The 19,886-nt window shown below is 41.9% G+C and overlaps 2 protein-coding genes across 3 annotated transcripts in view; one reads left to right on the plus strand and one right to left on the minus strand.

Annotated features, from left to right (window-relative positions):
* The window catches only part of LOC112308078 (MOB-like protein phocein), a 61,381-nt gene extending 57,476 nt beyond the window's left edge, over positions 1-3,905 (plus strand). The window contains exon 9 of the mRNA XM_024564309.3: positions 1,590-3,905. The gene's annotated coding sequence lies outside the window, so the exon portion shown is untranslated. The remainder of the gene's footprint in view (positions 1-1,589) is intronic.
* A 342-nt stretch (positions 3,906-4,247) lies between these two features.
* The window catches only part of RFTN2 (raftlin family member 2), a 63,707-nt gene continuing 48,068 nt past the window's right edge, over positions 4,248-19,886 (minus strand). For both annotated transcript variants that reach the window (XM_045198426.3, XM_024564275.4), the window contains 2 exons: positions 17,671-17,749; positions 4,248-8,092 (listed from right to left, as the gene is read on the minus strand). In XM_045198426.3, coding sequence (XP_045054361.1) covers positions 7,820-8,092; positions 17,671-17,749 — 352 coding nt within the window. In that variant the 3' untranslated portion in view covers positions 4,248-7,819. The remainder of the gene's footprint in view (positions 8,093-17,670; positions 17,750-19,886) is intronic.

Consider the following 19,886-nt stretch of genomic DNA (forward strand, 5'->3'; position numbering starts at 1 on the left):
CATTTGGGTAATATTTAAACCACATTAAACATTTGGTGCCTTTTTTTAAAGCATCATCATGTTACAAAACAAGAAAAAAATGAAGATCTAGCATTCTGATTGCTGAGATACTGTATTAGTGACTATTCTTTCTCAATGTCTGTTGTAGTAAATTATCACAGATTTAGTGGTTTAAAACAATATAATTTTGTTCTTAAAGTTCTTGAGATCAGAAGCTCAAAATCAGTGTTACTGGGCTAAAATTAGTTTCCTGGTTGTCTCTGAAGTCCGCAGGGAAGAATCTGTTCCTTGCCTCCCTTTGCTGCTGGTGGCTGCTGGCAATTTTTCGCTTGTGGCTGCCTCATTCCAGTCTACACTTCTGTGATCACATTGCCTTCTCCTGTAGTGGTGTCTCTCTCTGTCCTGAGTTTTAAAAGCTTTTCATGGGTGACTGTTGTGCTATCAGTTTTGGAAACCACTGGGAAATTCAGGAGATGAGGTAGAAGGTATACTTTTTTCAAACCAGTAAATAGTAATTGTAGCCAGCATTTTCTCGGGAAACTAAATCTGGCAAAATCAATGACATTTCACCTCTAAGGTAAGTTCCTAAGGGAAGGAGTGAGCTGGGCGCCTACCACCTGCTTATCCCAGGGTTGCTGAGGACGATGAAATGCTATACAGCAAAACGGGGGAAGGGGGTGGCTCCTCAGCTGACCCTCTGTCTCGAACAAGCTGTGCTGCCATATTTTGCTTTTTTAAATGTGAGAACCTATTTGAGACATGAGTCCCACAGTTTGATGGAATTCAAAAGCCTTGTTTTATTAGACTAATACTGTCTGTGAGGACCCTTAACCATGGCATTCAAGATAACCCTTTTGTATTTTGGTTTGAATTGATTAAAGGAAATCAGGTAATTCTAACAGGTCTGTAATGTTTTGGTTCCTTGCAAAGTGATAATGCTGCCGTTGCAGAATTTCCAAGTGCATCCTCAGATCGGTGTGGGTGGAAATTCTATTTAGTTTTTTTCCTTTTTTAAAATTTTGTTTATTTTTAGAGAGGGGAAGGGAGGAAGAAGTAGAGAGAAATGTAGATGTGAAGGAGAAACATCGATTGGTTGTGCCCCATCCAGGGACCAGACATGCAACCCAGGCATGCGCCCTGACCAGGAATCAAACTCAGGACCCTTCACTTTGCGGGATGATGCCCAACCAACTGAACACAATGATCAGGGCTAGTTTTTCTTTTCTGAAGAAATGAGTACCAACTGGCCTGGAATCTTCAGGGCACTTAGTAGGAAAAGTAATTTTGATGCCATCAGACTTTTTTTTTCAGCTGTGTTCAGCATACTCTAGACTGAGAAGCATATTATCTGTTTGGGGGTGGTACAGGTATTAAATCCAGCCTTTGTATCATCACTTGAATCACTTGGGTTTGCTTTATTTGGGGACCCCCATCTAAAGAGTTGGCAACCTCAGCACAACTAAGAGGCCTCTATTGTGCTGGTCTTAATAAATCCCAAGAAGATGATAAGCAAAACATATTCCAAACTAGAAAAGGGATCTTCGGGATCATTGAGTTAAGCATCCCTTTCTTATTCTCTTGTTTTACAGATTTAAAAACAAAACAACAAACCAAGGCCACAGCGATTAAATGATTGTCCAGATCTCCCACAAATAGTGCAGAACTGGGGCTTCCGCTCCCTGAAGGGGTTGGAAGTTAATGTAGAAGAGGCGAAAAAAGAGAAAAGTTCATCCAGCTGGCGAGGCCTAGGAAACCAACATCTTCTCCCATATAACTTCTCAGTTGTACCAGTAGTATAAAGGTGCGCACACTGTCAGGTACTCTCCATTATTAAAACACTCAAGTTAACTTGCATGTTGGGATTCTGTAAGCCCAAATGTGCTTCTTGGGGCCAGAGCTTAACATCATAGTCATCTAAGTCTCTGGGGGTAGGTTAGAGTTAGGAGTTGTGTGAAGTCTATCCATCTAAAAGGGTATTTGGTATTTCAGCGTGTAGTACACTAAATAGTAGGGATGTTCGGAGACTTCCAAAATCCCTGATTTATTTCCAAGTGTATCTTAATCACCTCTGTGAATTTGGCTGATTATGAACCTTTGTCCTGCTTATAATTCTAAATGTAAAAATAGGCCAGCCACCAACTGGCTAAAATCCCATTTGCCTTTAGCTTTTATTAGCTACTAATTTAAAACCATGCCAAAAGCTTCTCAATGTACTCATTCTTCCCCAGGGCTTCCTATACAACCAAGCACTAACCCGATGGATTTCTCAAGTTGGACCCAAATGTGCTTTGCGTCAATTGCACATTGGGGTTGTCACTCGGCCCTTCTCTGCTCATGCATCAACTGATCTACATAAAATACGAGATTCAGTAGATGATAATCTAGATCCAGTTGAATGAATAAATTGAAAAATTTTTAGCTATTAATGCAGAGGACATATTTCATGGAGGGTTTCTTTTAAAAGAAGTCTTTCTCTTGGTAAGATTACATTTGCATCTTGTCTAGCTAAGTCAGTGAAGCAATTTAAGGACTGTTTATGATCTTGGAGGTAAATTAGAAAATAAACTTTAGATTACAACTATGTGAACAGCACAGCCTTCTGGAAACTAGAAATGAGACTAATGGAGAATAAAGAAAATGTGATATCGTGACCTTAAAAGGATAGGAATAAATTATGGAAAAGTGCATTTTAACTATAGATTTTCAATTTCTCCCTAAGTTTGGAATATCTTACAATTTATAGTTTTAAAATTGTATAAAGTTAAAAAAATCTTAATGTCTACTTAGAGATAAAGAAGCTATAAGTCTTGGTAATGACCTCTATTAAAATATCCTTTTTGCTTATTCACATTAATAAGTTTTTTCTAAGCCATATTAACAACCTGTCCATTAGCAATCGATGGAAGATTTTCCTTTGGTGCTGTATGTATGCAGTTAAACGTATTAATACAACAAGGTTTGAAATAACTGATGGTGGTTTGGGGGAATTGGGAAGAGGGGCTTTCTAAGCACTGCTTGGAGCAGGGGAGATGTAGTACGATGCACGCAAAAAGAGCTTGCTAGTTCTTGGTGAGAGGTTGATGGGCGAAATGAATGGGGTTCACTATTTTTGAATAAGATGCCAAATTTTAGAGCAAGGGTAGAGACTAAGTCCTTGTTATTTTAATTACATACCAGTTCCCCAATAAAGTGCAATCACTGTGGGAAGAACCCATCAGTGGAGAGTGGAAAGCTCAGATTTAACAGGATAGTATCAAGGAGAATGTGACAATATTGATTGGTGTCACGTGTCTGAGGCTTTAGGAGAGGCCACAGCTGGTGAGGTACAGAGTTAAGTGTCAGAAGGAGGGGCCTCACGAGTGTGCCTTTCTGGCTGTCACGGCCTCCAAATCCCAGGCATCACATCCTCTCCACTCATTTGCAAGATTCTAGGGCTCCCCAGTACCTGAGAGCTCATTATATACTTACTCAAATACAATCATTACTCAGAATAGAGTACAAAAAGGGGCCAACGTGGCCTGGAAATGTGATGGTGAAGGGGAGGCCAGGTGGAGGGCAACAGACAGGAACAGATTTCTCTCTACAGGTGAAGAATTTTCACCATGTGAGTTCCCTACTGCCTACTCTCTCCCAATGCCTGTGAAACCTTATACCTGCTGATAAGGACCCATCTGCACCCCCTGATCTCAGGCCCTGACACAGCCATCTGCTGCTCCGCACTGTCTGAGATCCTCTGCCTGATTGTCCCCAGATGTTAAAATTAGACAATTTCATCATCTTTGTAGCCACCAGGTTCCACCCACATAAGACCAAATACATACATTTTTTCTTTTTAATCATTTTTATTAAAGTTTGAATACAGTTGTCTCTCATTTTTTTAAAGATTTTATATATTTTAAAAATATATTTTATTGATTATGCTATTACAGTTGTCCCATTTTCCCTTCATTCCACTCCGCCCTGCATACCCCCTCCCACCCACATTCCCCACCACACCCCCCCCCCCAGATCATGTCCATAGGTTGTATATATAAGTTCTTTGGCTTCTACATTTCCTGTACTATTCTTAACCTTTCCCTGTCTATTTTCTCCCTACCATTTATGCCACTTACTCCCTGTACCTTTTCCCCCAACCTCCCTCCCCTTCCCTGCTGATAATCCTTCATGTGATCTCCATTTCTGTGATTCTGTTCCTGTTCTAGTTGTTTGCTTAGTTCATTTGTTTTTGTTTTATGTTTGTTTTGATAGTTGTGAGTTTGTGTCATTTTACTGTTCATATTTTTCATATTCTCTTTCTTAGATAAGTCCCTTTAATATTTCATACAATAAGGGCTTGGTGATGATGAACTCCTTTAACTTTTCCTTATCTGGGAAGTACTTAATCTTCCCTTCCATTCTAAATGATAGCTTTGCTGGATAGAGTCATCTTGGATATAGGTCCTTGCCTTTCATCACTTTGAATACTTCTTTCCAGCCCCTTCTTGCCTGCAAGTGTTCTTTTGAGAAATGAGCTGATAGTCTAATGGGAATTCCTTTGTAGGTAACTCTCTCCTTATCTTTAATCTTGGCTAATGTAATTATGATGTGCCTTGGTGTGTGCTTCCTTGAGTCTAACTTCTTTGGGACTGTCTGAGCTTCCTGGACTTCCTGGAAGTCTATTTCCTTGGCCAGATTGGGGAAGTTCTCCTTCATTATGTTTTCAAATAAGTTTTCCATTTCTCGCTCTTCCTCTTCTCCTTCTGGCACCCCTATGATTTGGATGTTGGGATGTTTAAGGTTGTCCTGGAGGTTCCTAAGCCTGTCCTCATTTTTTTGAATTCTTAATTCTTCATTCTGTTCCGGTGAATGCTGATTTCTTCTTTCTGTTCCAAATCATTGATTTCAGTCCTGGTTTCCTTCCCTCCTTCACTGTTGGTTCCCTGTATATTTTGCTTTATTTTACTTTTTATACCCTTCGCTTCCTCTTTTATTTTGCATCTGTAGACAGTCATTTCTGTGAGCATCCTGATTACCAGGGTTTTGAACTCTGCATCTGATAGGTTGTCTAACTCTTCATCACTTAGTTGTATTTTTTCTGGAGCTTTGATCTGTTCTTTGGGCCATATTTCATTGTCTTGGTGCACCTGTTACCTTGTAAGGGGTGGAGCTTTAGGTATTCACCAGGGTGGGGCAACCCACTTTGCTGTGTTGTGGCATTGTATGTGGGGGAGGGGTCAGAGAGGGAACAATGCTGCGTGCTTGGCTCTCGCTCCACTTTCAGTCACTTTCCCCACTTCCCACAATCAAATTGTGCTCTTTCAGGTGCTTCCCTGGTGCTGATTCCTGGGTGAGTGGGCTTGTGTATGTTCTGGGACCCTGTCGGCCCCTCCAATAGACTGTCCTGTGAGGCTGGGAGTTTCTCCTGCCACCTCAACCCCCACAGGTTTTTACATCCAGAGGTTTTGAGGGTTTATTTTTCCATACTGTAACCCTGGGTTGCGAAGTCTTTCTCGCTCCCCAGTTGTTCCTTCCGGTTTATCTGCATGCGAATGTGGGACCACCCTGTCCACCAGCCACCGCCTTGCCTGGTCCTACAGCTGCTGCCTTGCCGAGAGTCCTCTCTGTTCACCTGCCCCTCCTACCGGTCTGGATGAATGTTTCTTTAACTCCTTGCTTGTCGGATTTCCATACAGTTCAGTTTTCAGGCATTTCTGGTTGTTTTCTGTTTTTAAGTTGTTCGTTATCCTTTTGGTTATGCAAAAAAGTGAAGCATATCTACCTACACCTCCATCTTGGCCCAAACTCTATTTATTTACTTTTAGAGAGAAGGGAAAGGAAGGAGAAACAGAGAGAAACATGATGTGCGAGAGAATCAGCGATCATTTGCCTCTCAAACTCGCAACCTTTTGGTCCACCAGCCAGCGCTCAATTCACTGAGCCACGCCAGCCAGGGCAAACATAAATTTCTGTCTCTGCTTTTAGTACTTCAAATCCCCTCTGTGCACTGACGTAATGATACAGGAGTCTCTGCCTTTTGTAGGCCCTGGCATTGGGAAAGCTGTCTGCTTTTTCTGAGTATCTTTTCTGTGCTTCGTCATTCATGGCATTTTGTGGGCTGCAGAAGTCATGCTTGTTTCTGCCAAAAATTCACCAACTCTTGAATATGGAACTTAGGTTCATCAAAAAAGCAAAAAACTTTTCTGCAAATATTGTTGGTAGCCATTCCCACAGAATAATTTTGAGAATATTCTTAAATTAAAAAAAATTTTTTAAAGATTTTATTTATTTATTTTTAGAGAGAAGGGAAGGGGAGGAGAGAGAGAGGGAGGGAAACATCAATGTGTGGTTGCCTCGCACGCCCCCTACTGGGGACCTGGCCCACAACCCAGGTATGTGCCCTGACTGGGAATCGAACTGGTGACCCCTTGGTTCACAGGCCAGCACTCTATCCACTGATCCACACCAGCCAGGGCCTTAAAATTTTTTTGTACCTATAAAGGTAACGCTTCAGCATGGTACAAGTGGAATAATACCATGTTAACCTTATCTGCAATTCATGGAGATCAGCCTAGTTAGTTATACTATATATTTGATAACAAGTAATACATAAATGTACAAAATATATTATGAACATTTGTGTTCAATAAAGCGATAGCCCAATAACAAATAACACTTTATTATTCAAATGATCTTACAATGTCAACACCAATGCTAATAAAATTATATGTTGAATTCATAAATGGAAAAGTGAGTTGTAATTCACTTGAAGGTTCCCACATTTCAAAGTAAGACTTTCATAGAACAATGAAAACTCTCTATTTTGTAGAATTTTAATCTTTGCCTGATAAAGGCCGGGCAAGGCAGAGGCGCCCCTGTAGGAGCGCAGGAGAAGCAGAGATGGGACAACCGGGTCACCAGGCCCACCGTGTGTGCTGTGGGCACATTTCACTCCCCAGGATGGAAGACTCTGGGCTTCCACCTTCTTCATGATTTAGCCATCAAAATGAAAGCCTAATTCAAGTGTAGACACACATAAACGGGACTTCAGTTTCCACTCAAAGTTGATGTTTTCCCTTTTCATACTCTTTGTAATATAAGAGAAATAAAATTAATTCTTTCTGTGAACTAAGACTTTTAAATAATGAGATTGGGTCCTGCCCGCACTGAATGTAAGGAAAGCTGCTTTGCCCTCCCTGCTTGGCTGTTAGAAACAACAGAGCTTGAGCTCAGTGAGTCAGACCAGGGCTGGCAATGTGGTGACCTTTCAAAAGCAAAGACATCAAAAAGATGTTTTCTCAAAGAATATTTTAACAAATAGGGGTTTGTTTTGTTTATACATGCCATGGTTAGAGACAGAATTTGGATTCGTTGTTACATTCAGGAAATAGGGATTTCATTATTAGCCTTGTGTGTGTGTGTGAGAGAGAGAGAGGGGGGGGGGCATTATTTTTCAGTTTACGTAAGACTAACTTCCTGAGATCTTTCTAATTAGGTGAAATACTGGTTGAGATACTTAGTCTTCTTACCAGGAATTGTAGGAAATTACACCTTGTACATTCATGAGAAAATGAAGTAGATTATCAGTTAATAACCTAATGAGACATCTGTTTAAACAGATGTTTTTATTTGAGAGCAGTGTAAACATGATTCTAAATTTACAAATGTGTTGGTTATTCTTCCTTGTCTGGGAGGTTGAGCCAGAGTTTTCCGCGATTAGAAGGAAATCTGAGCCTGGAAGAATTCAAACTATTCCATAAATGCAGATAAAGTAATACAACCGAGTCAGCTAGCAGTTATTTAATGAGCATGTACAGGGCCTTCTGTTGCTTTACTGCATGGCTCACATACATGTGACCTGAGTCACCCCGTCTTCCTGGTCAAACTGTCCGTCCTCGAATTCCCGCAGGACGCTGTCGCTGCTGCTGAAGCCCGAGAAGCTGCCGCACTGTGCCGGCCTCTTCTCCTTCGGCCAGCACTCTCCGGGAGGAGAGAGCAGGCCTTCCGCAGGCGGGCTTCGGTTCTCTGCAGGTTGGGACGTGGCCGTGTCTAGTCCTATGCTCCTACTGGTGACCTTGTTCCTATCTTCACCTTTTATATGCCGGCTGGCTTTCCTCTGAAATGGAGATTGGCGCCAGGGGTTAAAAACATGGGTGCTTTCCTGGCCCCTGATCTAGCAAATGCTGTTTTCGGCCTGAAATGCCCTTTTCTGGCTTCTCTTCAATGTCCTGCCCATCTCAAGGGCTGGCTCAGAGCCCTTCACATTCCCTCCTGCCTCAGCCTCAGGTGAAAAAGTGACCCCCACCCCCCTCCACTGCCTTTCGCAGCCCTTGGTAGCTTCCTGGCACAGGATTCTCAGCAGTGGCAGGTCAGCTGCGTGCATGTCTGGGCCCTCAGCGACGTCCCTGAGGACAGAAACCTGTTGAGATCACACTTTGGGGAACAAGGCAGGGTAGAATACATTCAAGATCCCATCTTTCTTCTTGGTGTTAATTGGTATCGAACAACAGAAAGGGGTCACCAGGGGCCACCTCACACCCATTTCACTGAAGAATGGGCAGCACAGAAGAGTCACAGATAATTCAGTCCAAGTTTAGGCCTGGAGCTTCCTCCTGCATCAGGGAGACCCCTCTCGTTGTCCTGCTACAAACTGCGCCTGCCTAATGGGGTTGGGGGGCTTGGGGTGGGCAGGGGGACGCTCAGCCCCTGGACCAGCTCATTCTGCGCACTGTGATAAGCTGCAGGTGTTTTTGCTCTGAAATATTTATTGAAGGCTGACAGTGTTCTCAGTGCAGTTCAGAATAAAGAGAGGACATGGTCTCTGCCAAGGACGTAAGAATAAGATGTCTAAGTCAATAAAAGGAGAGGTCAGGGAGGGAACTGTCAGCTCAACACGTGGATGTTCAGACCAATGAGATTTCTTTACAAGAGCTTCTTTAATACTGAAAACACGACATAGATTAGAATGTGATCATATACTTTTAGGTACAAAAAACCGAAAGAAGAGTAAATACAAAAAGGTAAAGATAAAATTTTAAAACATAAATAAAAGTGATAGATTTAAAAAGCACAGTAATTTCCCAGTTCACAAAGAGTTTATTTGTGAGAAAACAGGGACTACCGTTCATTATGGCAGCATAGATAGCCACGGCTTTGCTCAGCTCCTCGCATGACCACATCAAAATTATAACTAAACTACAGAACAACCATTGTTCAAAATGACCAGCAATAAAGCTGAGCGGAAGTCCTACAACTATGGAATGAAAGAAGAAACCACATTGTGACTGGTAGGAGGGATGGAGATGTGTAACGGGTTGGTCCCATGCCCATGTGTAGTGGATAAAAATTGGGAGGGATATATCAGGAATGAGGGGTCTCAGCCCCTCACCAGGCCCCCCAGCCAAGGGATCCAGTGCCAGGAAGATAAGTCCTCATAACTTCTGGCTGTAAAAACCAGTGGGGATTGAAGATGTGGAAGACAAACTGCTAGAGTCCCAGGCAGTTCCTCTTAAAGGGCCCATGCACAGACTTACTTGAACTCACTCCTTCTGAGCTCCAGCATGGGAGCAGCAGATTGAAAGGCACCAGCGACATATGGGGAGGAACTGAAGTGACTGGCATCAGTGTGAGAGCTGGGGGTAAGTAAGCTGGGGGTAGCTTACCCCCAGACAGGAGCGCTGACAGAGGCCACTGTTCCTTTTCTGAGCCCTCCTCTGACAGAGTGGGCAAGTGGGCACCACATCTGAGACTCCATCAACCTGGTTCACTCTGTTTGCCTTTCCCTGGTTATTCCCCAAGGCTCTGCCCCAGCCAACTTTCAGGCCTACCCAAGCTGTTTTCAGTGGCTTTTCCATACGAATGACTTGTCTTGGCTCATGCTTCAGGTTTTCCTAAATTCTCTCAAACAAGCAGCATCTGGTCTCAGCATGCCCTGTACCTATTGCTAAGTGGTCCCAGGCCTGGCTCTAGCAGGAGCTAGCTGTAGTTCACAGCTTGAACTTGCTTGGGCACCTCCAAGCCCTACAAGTAGCCACTGACTGCAGATCACTTTGTAGCTTATGTTGGGTGGACCTGGATAGAACGTGGTGGCTGACCTTGGCCTGCACCTTCTGGGAGGCCCCAGAGCCTGTGCACCCAGGAGGCAGCTACAGACCATGTCAGAGCACCACTACCCAACCACCTCCACAAGTGACACACTCAAGGGGCAGACTCAGCAGGCACCAGGGCCCTGCTGAAGTAAGTCTTGCTCTGGGGAGTGGGACCCCACACAGCTGATCCTCCATGGTCTGAATTTTGTGTTCAGTGGTCATAGCCAGTTCTCGCAGCTGATCAGCCTGGGTAAATCCCTCCCATTGACCAGCCAACTGCAATCAAAGCTCAACTATAAGAGGAGGGTGTAAGCAGTGCACTCAGTGGTCACACCTGGAGTACCCAGCTTGGGTGATGGCAAGGCTGTGCCACTGGACCCTACAGGACACCTACTGCATTAGGCCACACTTCCAAACCAGGGAGTTATAGCAGCTCTACCTAATACATAGAAACACAGGGAGGCAGCAAAAATGAGGAGACAAAGAAATGTTCTTTCAAATGAAAGAACAGAACAAAGCTCCAGAAAAAGAGCTAAACAAAATGGAGACAAGCAATTTACCAGATACAGAGTTCAAAACATTGGTTATAAGGGTGCTCGGTGAACTTAGTGAGACCATCAGCAGTATAAAAAAAGCATGGAAACCATAAAAAGAACTAGTCAGAAATGAAGGATACACTATCTGAAATGAAAGCAGTTTATAGGGAATCAACAGTAGAAAGAATGAAACCAAGAACCAAATCAGCTACTTATAATATAAGGAAGCAAAAACACCCAATCAAAACAACTAGAAAAAAAAAAAGAATACAAAAAAAGCGAGGATAGTGTAAGGAGCCTCTGGGACAACCACAAGCATTTCCACATTCGCATAATGAGGGGGATGGTAGGAGAAGAGAGAGAGCAAGAAATCGAAAACCCATTTGAAAAATAATGACAGAAAACTGCCTTAATTTTTGTGAAGGAAGTAGACATACAAGTCCAAGAAGAACAGAGTTCCAAATAAAATGAACCCAAAGAGTCCCACACCAAGACACATCATAATTACAATGCCAGAGGTTAACAAAGAGAGAATCTTAACAGCAGCAAGAGAAGAGCAGTTACCTACAAGGGAGTTCCCATAAGACTGTCAGCTGATTTCTCAAAAGAAACTTTGCAGTCTGGAAGGGATTGGCAAGAAATATTCAAAGTGATGAAAAGCAAGGACCTACAACCAAGATTACTCTATCCAGCAAAGCTATCATTTAGAATTGAAGGACAGTGAAAGAGATTTCCAGACAAAGAAAAAGCTAAAGGAGTTCATCATCATCAAACCAGTATTATATGAAAGGTTAAAGAGTCTTCTTGTAGAAGATGAAGAAGATAAAAAATTTAAACAATAAAATGGTAATAAATGCATAACTACCAGTGATTGAATCTAAAAAACAAAATAAATGAACAAGCAGAACAGAAACAGAATCATAGACATAATGTTTTGATGGTTGCTAGATGGGAGAGGAGTAGGAGGATGGGCAAAAAAAGGTGATGGCATTAAGAAGCACAAATTCGTTATTGCAGCATAGTCATGGGGATGTAAAGTACAGCGTAGGGAATATAGTACCCAAGGGACATATATGTATGATCCATGGACATGGACAACAGTGGGGGGACTGCTAGAGGTAGTGAGGGGGCCTGGGTGGAGGAGGCAAAGGGGAAAAAATCGGGACAACTGTAATAGCATAAACTAAAATATAATTTAAAAAAACAAAGAGTTTGTTTGCTGAAAGTTCATTTATATGTTATTTGGGAACTGGGATTACACTTTCCTAAATGTAAGAGTTAAAATTATTGAAATTCTTAGAAAACAAAAAACATAGAAGTCAGATGTCCAGGCTAGTCTTACAAAAGTTTGCTAACTTACAGGCTTGTTGAACTGTACTATATAATAAAATACAAAAGTATTTTCTACTGGTTTTCAAAGCAAATATATGAAGCAAACAGCTTTATTAAATTGGATTTTGTGGGCTCCTGTGGAATGTAACCCCTGTTTATGACGTGGTTGGTACAGGAAGATGTGGCCCTCAGCATGCTGCCTGCAAAGGAGTCTTACTGGAGTCCTTGGGCAAGTTTAAGGGAACAAATCTAAATGCGTCCTACTTCAACAAAGGCCCAGCTTCATGGCACGTTCTCATGGTACTGGGATGCTGGCCAGTGAGGATCCAGCCTTTGGGCTGCAGCTCTGATGGCTACTGCCAGGCTGGACTCCTTTCTCAAGCCTGGCTACTGGCTCCCTTTCCCACGTGCATAAAGAATGCACTCCCTCTTGAATGACCTCTCAATGCCAACTGAATGAAAATGGGAGGACAGAGTGCCCAGGAGCCCTTGGCTGCCTGGATCTCCCCTCCCTTGCCTGCACCGAGGCCAAAGATAAATTTTGCAATAAATTCCTATCATATATCAGCCAATACAGGCCAGCTCTCACATACTGAATGAGAATTTTCTTAGCAAAAATTGGGTATTTTCCAAAATAATAAGGTATTATTCACTTTCAGATAGGTATTTATTTTAAAATTTTATTTACTGAATTTATTGGGGTGACACTGTTTAATAAAATCATATAGGTTTCAGGTGTACAACCCTATAACACATCATCTGTATATTTTATTGTGTGTTCACCACCCCAAGTCAGGTCTCCTTCTGTCACCATTTACCCCCTTTACCATCTTCTATCTCCCCCCACCCCCTTTCCCGCTGGTAATCACCACACCGTTGTGTGTGTGTGTGTGTGTGTGTGTGTGTGTGTGTTTGTTTTTACTTAATCCCTTCACCTTTTTCACCCGGCTCCCACCACCTCTCCCCTCTGACAGCTGTCAGCCTATTCTCTGTATCTATGAGTCTGTTTCTGTTTTATTAATTTATTTTGTTCATAGATAAGTATTAAGTAAACAGCCACCAAATATAAGTGTCAAATACTAGGAGATGACAAATACCTAACACAGTAACTCTAAAGAAAGGTTTCAGAACACTTTTTTTTTTTACCATAGGACTCTTCATAAACACATTTCAGCAATGATTATGCCTCCCCTATTCCACCCTCACTCCACATGAAACAACAGCATTTCCAATAAACCAAATTACAGTGTTCTTATAGCTTAGAGTGTAGGAGTCTGAAGCCCAACCAGTCCTTGGAGATCATCTACTTTAACTGCTTGTTCTACAAAGGTAGGACCCTGGCCCAGAAAGAAGATTTGTCCACGGTTAGGGAAAGGCTGGACTCAAACTGACTATGAGTGTGTTACCTTACTCTTTTTACACTTAATATTACCAGTATGTGCAAAACCATGAGTAGATTTGTGGTCAAAGATGTGTGTGCTCCCAGATAAAAATTTCCTTCAATTACACATCAGTGTAGAAAACCTGGCAAAAACAAAGAAAAAAGCAAAACCCACCAAATTACCATCTTGCAGAGATACCACTGTTAAATTTGGTGTATTTTACTATGTATTTGCATACGTACAAATAGATGTGTACAATTCATTTTTCCACTTAGTACTATATTGTAAGTACATCTTTATGTCAATAAAGAGAGATTTTCCATGCTACACTGCCAGGCTTATTCATATATCTTATTACTTTCTGATATTTTCACTATAAAATTAGGAGAATGAGAATTTGGATGCAGATCTAATGCCAGCCTTGATAAAATATATTAACTTTTGAGTTAATATATTTTAACTCAATGGATAAAATACCTTAATCATTTATATTTATATTAACCATTTTAACTCAGTGGATAAAATATATGAACCATTTCAAATACATGAGACTCTGTGACAAGTCGGTTGAATTTAGGGTGTCCTACCGTTTGTTCTATCGTTTTTCACTGTCAGTGTCTTAAAATCGAAAACAGAAGAACAAAGTCAGAATCATACTAGCAATTGTAAGGCACCATTGTCTTGGATAGCGTTGTGATGGGCAGAGTGAAAGAGTAGCTAAAGGGGTGTGTTGATCACCGAAGCGCTGGTCTAGGTCACGCACAATTGCACACGGAAACCTGACACACCCTGACACTCGTCTCAGTAGAAGAAGCTTCTTTCAAGGGTCCAACTTTAAGATCAGTCTCTACCAGCCCATGAAATTTATCATCTTAATGAAAACTCATTGACAATCCCAGGGAAACAGTTGTATCAAATTTTTACCAACCGGTTTTACAACTATACACCTTCAAACAAATTCTTGGAAAAAACTTGGCAAATTAAGCAGTTCCCTTATCAACCTCTCCCAGACAACAACTGATTTCAAGCTACAAAGAATTGTGCCATTGTGGACCTACAACCACATGAAGTTTTTCAAGGCTTATCACGAATATAACTCACAAAATACATATGAGATAGCTAAATCAACTCTGTGGGATATTAATAGTCTACTTTTCCAATAATATCACTACCTTTCTGAGATAAAATAACAAATTATTTTCTCTAGAGAAAATGAAAAGAATTTACAAGTTAGTTTTCTGTTATAGCTGTTAGTTACTTCAGCTCAAGACAGAACCGCCTACATGTTCTGCCCTGAAATAATCTCAATATCCCAAGATTTCTTCTTGGGAAAATGAAACCCTGTCAAAGGAAGAAATAGCAAATCCACTTAGAAGCAGAATTCTAAGCTATAAATATTCCTGGGCTTCTCATTGATACAAGCTGTTCTATATAAATGAGCCAGTACCTTTATATTACAGTGAATGCAAGTATAAAGATTACCTAAAGAAAAGTTAGCCACTAGACTACTAAATAGTATTGAAAGTCAAACAAAAAGGGCCTAAATATTTTCAGGGAATCAGAGAACGAAGTAGAGAGACTGTGGGGAAGCTGAATTTTGGTTCTTATTACCCTCACCCACACCGGCTCCATGACCTTCAGTCAACAAACTTCAAGAGGCTCTCAATTCGCCACTCTTTCCTCAGAAATGATGAGTATTTGTAGAGCACTTTTATTTTTTAAGAGAAAAGGCTGTAGCATGGCGCAAAGTTGCTTTGGGTGAGGGGAAAGAAGGATGAAAACTTTTTCTAGCCATTCTCTACATATACCCACCCTCGATTCTTTTGACAGAATGTTTCCTAATGGACTTGTGGACTCGAACCATCTTCACTGGAAGTGGTGCGTGTGCGTCCTCACCCAGGGGCTTCCATGGGGCCTTTCTAACATCTGTGCACTTGGTGGCTCTGCTTTCCTGCAGTGGGTATCTCTCTATTCACCCTTCTGCCTCTCTACCTGCTTAGCTGTTGAGCCAGCTGGATGCTTTCATTCAGTTTTTTAAATGGAAAAATTCGTTTTCAAATTATTGTGAGACATCTTAGCATGGTGGAATTATATACAGGGTGGGGCAAAAGTAGGTTTACAGTGTGAGTGTGCAAAACACAGTTTATTCTTGTATTATTATTTATTAATTATTGTATTATTTTCCATACAAACAAGTCTAAATCCATCACTTTTGCCCTACCCTGTATACTGTTAGTCTAGCTTTGCTAGTTTAAAACCTTTAATGTTTTTTAAAACAATATTTTTTAATATTGTGGACAAAAAAGGGGCCATACACTAAACCTGACAAGGTCAGGGGAGGCCTGCATGGTGACCTCGCGAATTCAGAGACCCAAGGCAACCACGTAGGATGGTTGAAAGTGAAAACTTTTTTTTAAAAATATATTTATTGATTATGCTATTACAGTTGTCCCATTCCCCCCCCACTCCACTCCATCCTGCCCACCCCCCTCCCTCCCACATTCCCCCCCTATACAACTAAGCGAGGAAGAGATAGCTAATCTATCGGATGCACAGTTCAAAGCACTGGTTATCAATATGCTCACAGAATTGGTTGAATCTGTTCGAAAAGTAGATGAAAAATGAAGCCTATGCTAAGAGAAACAAAAGAAAATGTACAGGGAACCAATAGTGATGAGAAGGAAACTGGGACTCAAATCAATGGTGTGGACCAGAAGGAAGAAACAAACATCCAACGAGAAAAGAATGAAGAAACAAGAACTTGGAAAAATGAGGAGAGGGTTAGGAACCTCCAGGACACCTTGAAACGTTCCAACATCCGAATTATAGGGGTGCCAGAAGGAGAAGAGGAAGAACAAAAAATTGAAAACTTATTTGAACAAATAATGAAGGAGAACTTCCCTAATCTGGCAAAGGAAAACTTTTTAATTAAAAGCAGGTCATGGTGGGTAGTCATGTGTAGGCCAGTAACTTCCTTGACAAATGTCAGTCTTTACCTTAACTGAGCCTGTCTATTGTCTTCTTGTGTCTAAAATAACACACCTTTGGAGTGTCTGAGTAATCCCCCTTTCTCTCCAGACCCCTCAGGGCACAATCTCCCACCAGAGCCCAAGACCACCGGACCCCTCATTGTTATCCTCTTGCCCACATACCACCGCTGCGTGCTGTGAATGTCCGTTGTTAACTATCCTGTGCCCGCCGATGAGAAAGAAGCACGCGTCTCTCCATTTCCCCCGCTATCCAAGCTCAGAGATTCCCCACTGTGCTTTCTTGCACCTCCCTAACCCACCTCCACTGAAGGTCATGGACCCCTCCTCACGCCTCCTCCTTTGACTGTAACATATACAATAAGCTGCAACATTTCCATTCTCTGGAGCATTTTCTCAATCTGTTGAGCTTTTGCTTCCCAGCAACTGTCATCATTTTGGCTCAGATAAACTCGTAAAAAGTCTGTGCAGGTTTGGACGTCTCTTACGTTGACAATACACAGAAAGGGAAACTATAGGGAGCTAAAAATGGATGAACTTAAGGAGACAATGTAGAAGTACTGACGGAGATCACGACAGATGGGATTGCACAGGTCTGTTGCAGGACTCGGCGCGTTCACCCACAGAATTTAGAACTGTGAGGAGGAAAAACGTCCTCTACCTTCTTAGGTTCAGAGACTGGGACCTACAGATGTAACCGGCAGAGGACACGTTAACAGAAGAAAAGGCTTATTTTGGATGAGCGTGGGGGCTTCACAGAGAGGAAGAGAAAACCCAGAGGTAGTTAGACCCAGGAGCTCCCACGCCTCTTTAACAAAGGGTGATGCGTTGTAGAGGAGGGACCAGACGAAGGGGGTCTGGGCTCCTGGGGGAGGAAAATGCGGGAAGGTTAGCACATGGGGAAACGAGGGGAAGACGGCAGTTCATGCAGATTCAGGCCCGTGCTGTCTTCAGTGACAAGTGTCATCTCTGCTCATTGTCTTCTCTTCCTGGGATAGGAGCAGGAGCCGACTTTACAAATGGAAGTTGATGTCACTTCATAAAGAGAAATGTATGCCCTGCTTTTTCTCAGGAAGGAGGAGGGTGGGGTGCTCCTCCTGTGTCTGCTGTTTCTTAATTGCCTTCCGCTCAAAATAACCCTCCTGCCAAAGGGACATGTTCTGAGGTGGCGTGTTCTGATGCCCTTCAGAACTGCCTCGTGTGGCCTGGCCACCAGCATACTTCCTTCATTCTATGTTGGTTCAGAAGACTATTTCCACATCCAAACCACACTTCCCCATCTGTATTCACCATTCAGAATTACAACGAGAGTTCCAGCACTAAATGCTTCAATATACCACTCGGTTCATAAAGCATCAACCTTACTCACTTCTGGTGATTGCGCCGCTGAATTCCATATAACTGGTCTCTGAAGAAACACAACCTGCTTTGTAGCCAAGTTCCCTTCACTGCAATTAAAACAACAGCATTAGTATTTGTGAATTAGTACTTCTCTATATTTCACACGTGGCTAGAACGTCCCTTTGTAAAATAACCTCCCAATCTGAAAATAATTAAGAAATAATTTTATATAAGTTGCAGCTGGAAAAACAAGTAGAAAAATCCCGCTAAATGGAATATGGACATTACAAAAGAAAATTTTAATGTTAAAAACTTGTGACCTCATCATGCTAACATAACTGTTTTCGTCTGTGTCCCCTCCTAGTCTTTATTTAGGTAATGCATTTCCGCATGTCTGTAGCCACTGCGTACGTGCACTTCTGTGTTCTGTGCTCCTCACGCAACACCCTGTCCTTGTTCGTACACTCTGGCTGTGTTCTTAATAGCTGCATAGTATCTCAAAGACTTAAGATACCAAAATGTACTACGTCCTTCCTTTATTTTTAAAAAATTAGGGTATTTCCAGTTTTCCATAGTTACAAATAACGCTGCTATAGAACTATGTATAGTTTTCCTATTCTTATGACCCAAGAAATATGTATAGTCTTATTCTTATGACTCAAGGAAATCTTGAGATAAATTCTCAGGAGTAGGATTATTAAGTCAAAAGCATATGATTTAAAGTTTTTGTTTGCATTGTGAAATTTGTCTTTTAAAGAGAAGAGACTAATTTGAGCTGCCACACGTGAAGAATTTTATGTCGCTTTTCAGCTGAGGGACTTGAGCCACAGCTATTAGTTTTCTTTGCAGATGCTGCTTTGTAAGCAGCTACTCAGTATTCTCTTTATTTAACGACCATCATGGCAAATTACCCTTTGCAAAGACGACTTGGAGTTTGGATTTCCCTGAAATGTTTTTCACAGAGTCTCCATGGATTTATGGGGAGGAGTGTCTGTAGCTAATGTTGCTCAGTTACGACTTTTATTATGCAAAAAAACCCCAACAAAACCTCACTATTAGCTGAATTTTATGCTGAGCTCCTTTTTCTGGAAAACAAATGCAACATTGAAACTGCGGCCCTTCGAGGTGTATGTCAAACCCACGCTGTGTGAGCATCCCATACTTACTGATACAGTTGAATTTTGAGACACAAGCAAATCTTCGCCCAAAGTCGGCAGGGAAGGCTGCTTCTTTTTTATTTTTATTTTAAAAAGACTGCTTCTAGTCTAATCTCATTTTAGTTTGACCTTAGAAGGAAAAGACTTGATATGAAATTTATCATAACTTTTGAGAACAACTTAAATCATCGGGAGGCCTTGGTTGTGACGTAGGCAAACAGGGAAGCACGTAGCAGTGTCCAGAAGGCCCTGTCTCTTTCTGGGAAAAGGAAGTTTTTGTTTGCATTGTGAAGTTTGTCTTTTAAACAGAAGAGACTAGTTTAAGCTGCCACATGTGAAGAATTTTATATCGCTTTTCAGCTGAGGGACTTGAGCCACAGCTATTAGTTTTCTTTGCAGATGCTGCTTTGTGTACGGGAAAAGGAACCAGAAGTGCCTTTGGAGCCAGTAATTCTTGGGTTCAAATCCTGACTCTCCCATAGCTCTTGATAACTGATGACTTTAGTGAAATCCTTAAATTCTCTGACTTTCTTTTCCTATTTGGGACCTTGTGAGGGATAAGTAAATCCATTTCCATGAAGACCCTCCGCCGTGCCTGCCACCAGAAGGAGCACAAAAATGCAATTTCCTCCTACTTCCTCCATTTACTTAATGAAATGAGGGGTGGAGTTAAAAAGGAGGGAAATGTCTCAGAGTCACAAATAGAAAAGTCAAGGGAAAGGGTACACAAGTATAGAAGTTTCTGGGTAATGTTCTAGGTGTGTAATCTACTCAGAGAATCACATGACGGAACAAAGGCTTGCCACTACCCAAAAATGAGGAGGAAAGAGCAGGGTAGAATTCTTCTTGACTAGAAAGCAGGAGAAGACCAGGGTAGGGACTGTGGGTGGTGCTGAAGCATTCACAGGGCGGGGCAAGTCTGAACGCCCTGGGAGGTGCCGTGTGTCCTAGAGCAGGCTTCTCCGCCTTTACCAACAGGGTGAGACGGTAAACGTGCAGACGGCCTCTCAACGGCTGACTGTCTCAGGTCTGTCTCCAGATGCCCACATAAAACTTTGGAAGGTCAGCATCTTCCCACAACTTGGGA

Source organism: Desmodus rotundus, chromosome 2 (assembly GCF_022682495.2).
Source record: "Desmodus rotundus isolate HL8 chromosome 2, HLdesRot8A.1, whole genome shotgun sequence".
NCBI classification, from domain to species: Eukaryota; Metazoa; Chordata; class Mammalia; order Chiroptera; family Phyllostomidae; genus Desmodus; species Desmodus rotundus.